Source organism: Quercus robur, chromosome 2 (assembly GCF_932294415.1).
Source record: "Quercus robur chromosome 2, dhQueRobu3.1, whole genome shotgun sequence".
In the NCBI taxonomy this organism is placed as follows: domain Eukaryota; kingdom Viridiplantae; phylum Streptophyta; class Magnoliopsida; order Fagales; family Fagaceae; genus Quercus; species Quercus robur.
The window spans coordinates 62,560,864-62,565,716 of record NC_065535.1 but is presented as its reverse complement, the minus strand read 5'-3'; the positions used below and the strand labels follow the sequence as shown (position 1 = coordinate 62,565,716).

At 39.6% G+C, this 4,853-nt stretch overlaps 1 protein-coding gene across 1 annotated transcript; it reads left to right on the top strand.

Moving 5' to 3' along the window:
* Nucleotides 1–527: 527 nt before the first annotated feature.
* LOC126714407 (receptor-like protein kinase FERONIA) lies at nucleotides 528–3,589 on the top strand. Its single transcript, XM_050414541.1, has one exon. It carries the CDS (start codon nucleotides 651–653, stop codon nucleotides 3,375–3,377), a length of 2,727 nt encoding a protein of 908 aa, XP_050270498.1. The 5' UTR covers nucleotides 528–650; the 3' UTR covers nucleotides 3,378–3,589.
* Nucleotides 3,590–4,853: the final 1,264 nt, after the last annotated feature.

The following is a 4,853-nucleotide window of genomic DNA, read 5'->3' as shown; positions in this document are numbered from 1 at the left end:
CATTGATGTAGTGGACTTTTAAGGATTTTGAATGCTAAAATAGTATTTTAGGTATGTTAACACCTCTGATGCGAATGTTTTAACATGTTGAGGGCGACAAGAAACTCCTCAAAGAGTTACATATATATCGTGCGTATTATCATATCATTAATCACGTGAAAAATTCATTTTGGAGTCTTCCTCAAGTCTTCCCCGGCCACTTCTCAGAAAAATCTGTTTAGAAAACTTTTGTGCCACTGGGTCTAAACTCTAAAATCTAGACCACACCTTCGTGCCACAATTTGTCGTTGCAATGAGTATTGGAAAAAAAAGAAAAAGAAAAAAGTGAAGTATTCACACTAGTCCCGAAATGTTTTAACTTTTAAGCAAGTTAAAGAATTTCCTACCAGTCAAAATTTCCTAGGGTCTGACTCCTTCAACGAGTAAAGAAATGAAATAAAATAAGATAAAACAGTTGTCCTTCTACAGACTTGACCATATAAGCACGGCAATACGATCTTTCGTTCTCAGTTGTGCTAGTCAAAATTTCCTAGGGTCTGACTCCTTCAACGAGTAAATAAATGAAATAAAATAAGAAAAAACAATTGTCCTTCTACACACTTAACCATATAAGCACAGCAATACGATCTTTCGTTCTCAGTTGTGCTACAATGGACAACACATATCTTTCGACCACACTCCGACCATGTTTGAAATCTCTTTACTTCGTCTTCTTACTGCACCACTTGGCCAACACCGTAGACGGTGGTGACTCTCCATCTCCTTATATACCAGTCGATAATATTATCCTTAACTGTGGCTCCTCTGACAATTCGACTGCATTAGATGGTCGGACCTGGACTGGAGATGTCAATTCAAAATTCTTCCCTCAAGACCTAGCACAAAACCAGGCCTCTCTAGCCAAAGACTCACTTAAGCAATCCTCATCTGCTTCCCAAGTACCCTATACCACAGCCCGCTTGTCTGACTCCGCATTCACCTACATATTCCCAGCCACTCCCGGCCAAAAATTTGTTCGACTATATTTCTATCCAGCTTCGTACGGCAATTTCGACCGCTCTAAAGCCATCTTCTCTGTCAAAACTGGACATTTTACTCTTCTTAGCAACTTTATCGCTTCAGTTACCGCTGACGCCGATGGCGATCCTGGTGATACCATATTGAGAGAATTCTGTGTCAACATCGAGGAAGATGAGAGGCTGAATTTAACCTTCACTCCAAGCGATTCCAATTCGTTTGCTTTTGTCAACGGAATTGAAATCTTGTCCATGCCTCCTTATCTCTATTACACTCCGTCTAACGATGAAGGGTTCCCTTTCATCGGCCAGCAGAACCAGTACCTCATCGGTAACAGAACTGCTCTCGAGATGGAATACAGAATAAATGTTGGAGGGCAGTCCATCACACCCAGTGAAGATACAGGAATGTTCCGGAGCTGGAGTCCGGACAACATGTACTTGACAGAAGATAGAATTTCACCTCTACCTATTAACACAACTATTGAACTGCAGTTTACCAAAATACCAGCTTACACTGCACCGCAAGATGTCTATCGGTCTGCCCGGACCATGGGAATGAACAAAACTATCAATAAGAGCTACAATCTCACTTGGGAATTTTCCGTAGATTCTGGATTTGTTTATCTTGTTAGGTTACATTTCTGCGAGTTTCAACCAGAGATTATTGCTATGCACGACCGAGTGTTTCTTATTTTCATAGCAAATCAAACTGCTGAGACAAAAGCCAACGTGATGAATTGGGCAGGTAGTAATGGTGTTCCCGTATACAAAGACTACGCTGTGTCAATGTTTGGCAAAGAAAACCAGAAGAAAATGAACCTTTCTATCGCCCTAAAAGCAAACCCTGATGACGACGCAACTTATTTCAGTGATGCAATCTTGAACGGTCTCGAGGTCTTCAAAGTAAGCGACAGCAATGGCAACCTCGCCGGACCCAACCCCGACCCACTTCCGCTGACCCCTCCAACGACTGTTCCGCAGAGACAATCAACAAAGTCGAAGAAGAATAACACAGTAACCATAATCGCCGTCGTTAGTGGCGGAGTTGCCGGTTTTATTGTACTGTCAATACTTGGCTTCTTGATACTCCGGCGGGCCAAGAGAGCGAAGGACTCTAGCTCTAGCGATGGGACTACTCGGTGGGGTCCATTTTCTTTCACTACCACGACCAAGTCAACAAAAACACGCGCGTCAAGTCTACCATCTGATATGTGCCGTTACTTTACACTGGCGGAGATTAAAGCAGCCACTAAAGACTTCGATAATGCTTACATTATTGGTGTTGGTGGGTTCGGGGACGTGTACAAAGGCTACATTGATAATGGGACCACTGCGGTTGCTATCAAACGATTAAAACCCGGTTCACAACAAGGGGCCCACGAGTTTGAGACTGAGATCAGGATGCTTTCACAGCTTCGTCATCTTCATCTCGTTTCTCTGATTGGATTTTGTAACGAGGGAAAGGAAATGATTCTTGTGTATGATTACATGGCTCATGGGACCCTTCGTGATCATCTTTACAACACCAATAATCCACCTCTTTCGTGGAAACAACGGCTCCAGATTTGTATTGGTGCAGCGCGTGGGTTGAACTACCTTCATACAGGTGCGAAGCAAACTATCATTCATCGTGATGTGAAGACAACAAATATCTTGTTAGATGAGAACTGGATGGCCAATGTGTCTGATTTTGGGTTGTCTAAATTTGGTCCCACTGGTATATCTAAGGCCCATGTAAGCACAGTGGTGAAGGGTAGTTTTGGGTATTTGGATCCAGAATACTATCGACGCCAACAGCTAACTGAGAAGTCCGATGTGTACTCATTTGGTGTGGTGTTGTTTGAAGTGTTGTGTGCAAGGCCACCAATTGTACGCACGGTGGACAAGAAGCAAGTGAGCTTAGCTGAGTGGGCTCGACAATGTTGTCGCAATGGAAAGCTTGATCATATTGTTGATCAATTTTTGAAGGGTAAGATTGCACCAGAATGTTTGAAGAAATTTGGTGAGATTGCTGTGAGTTGTTTGCTTGACAATGGAACTGAACGACCATCGATGAATGATGTGGTATGGGGTCTTGAGTTCGCATTACAGTTGCAAGAATGTGCAGAAAAAGATAGCAGGCTTGATTTGGTTGATATTGAGATGGAGGATGATCAGAAAGCTTTCATGCCCAAGTCCACCATGATTGATAGTGATGAAATGTTTAGTAGCAGCATTGGGCAAGTGTCAAGTACAACTAGTGATAGTAGCGTGAACGTAATAAGTAGAGAATTTGGAGGTTTTGCTTTTAAAGAGTCAGATAGATTAATGTCCTCTGGGGCAGTGTTCTCTGAAATTGTGAATCCTAGAGGCCGATAAGAGAATATATGCTTCGGAGGTGACATTGTAGTATGTTTTATTTAAGTCGTGTTGTGGAATAGAACTTGGTTTGGTAGCAAGTACTTTTATTTCAGTTATGGGTGAAGAAGATGTTGAATTGAGTTGCCAAATAGCTCTCAGTGTACAATAGTTAATCTCTCTCTTTTTCTTTTTCTCTTTTTAATATAAAAAATGTGTGATGGTTAAAGGAAGTAATTTTATTTTATGTTATATATTAGTTATTGAATTGTTGATAAAATTATTAAGGTATTTAGAGCTTACAGAGATTGCATGTTTGTAACATAAACAAGCTCTCTCCATCTTCCTTGTATTTATAAAGGCAAAGAGATCTATCCTATTATATCAACTTTAATTACCTTTGTATGTTGGGGGGAATTGTAGGTACAACTTCTTTTTTCTGAATGATGTAAGATGTATGATCAAAGCCAGAAAATTTTCATCTATTGACATGGATGAAGCAATTAATATAATTAAATAATGGCTAAATTACAAATTACTCTCCTTAACTTTACTTTTATTCAGTGTAGCTCTCTCGTTAGTCTTCATCAAAATTGTGCTATTAGTGGCCTCCAAAAGGACATAATTTGGTTCAAAAAAAAAAAAAAAAAAGGACATAATTTTGATTTACGCAAAATGTGGGACTAAGGGAAGTAATGTATTTGGACTAAAATTCGGAGTTCTTTTGGTCTGACTTGTATGAGGAGGAAGCAAAGAACCAAGAAGGAAAGTTTTTAAATTCTGCCTGGGTCATCTGCCGATCGATAATCGATAAGCAATTTGTAAATATAAGGCTTATAAAAGCAATTTTTACAAACAATGCTCAAAATGCAATTTTTAAGTAAATTGATTGTATTGAATAACTTAGGACCTACTTCCTCATCTATTTTATACCACCACTTCCCTCTTCCATTTAATACCAAACTGTCATTACCTGATCGGCAAATAATACTTTCGAAATGTTTGAGCTGCAAACCACTTTATAAGTATCACAAATACCAGTATAATAAGTGATTCCACCTTCCAAAAGTTTTGCAAAATAGTGCAAAACTGAGATTGGACCATCACTTTTCTCTAAAGTTTCTTTAAAAACCATAAAGTCAGAGACAAATCTTGCCTTGTTGAACTCAACTATCACTGCAGTTTCATCCAAGTGGTAGACAGAAGTTACAGAGTTCGGGCCAAAGACTAGCATTCTCTTCTCTCCCTTGCCTAGAGTTTGGATGGGAATCCCCAGATTTGAGCAATATTCTCAAACAAAATATTTGGGTACTTCTTTTTCAACTTAAACTCCCCAACAGAGTCTACAACCTTATTACCATTTCTGAAATCAATAATGTCTCCATTAATCCAACTGAGATGATTGCATGTCTGCACAAAGATACATCCTATCTTAAAACTTAAAAGCATCATACCCTGCTTCAACAATAAAATCCCAAATAAACACATCAGTCTTTG

Excerpts from the sequence above, each read along its gene's own strand:
- LOC126714407 (XM_050414541.1), top strand. The coding sequence starts at position 651 with ATGGACAACACATATCTTTCGACCACACTCCGACCATGTTTGAAATCT.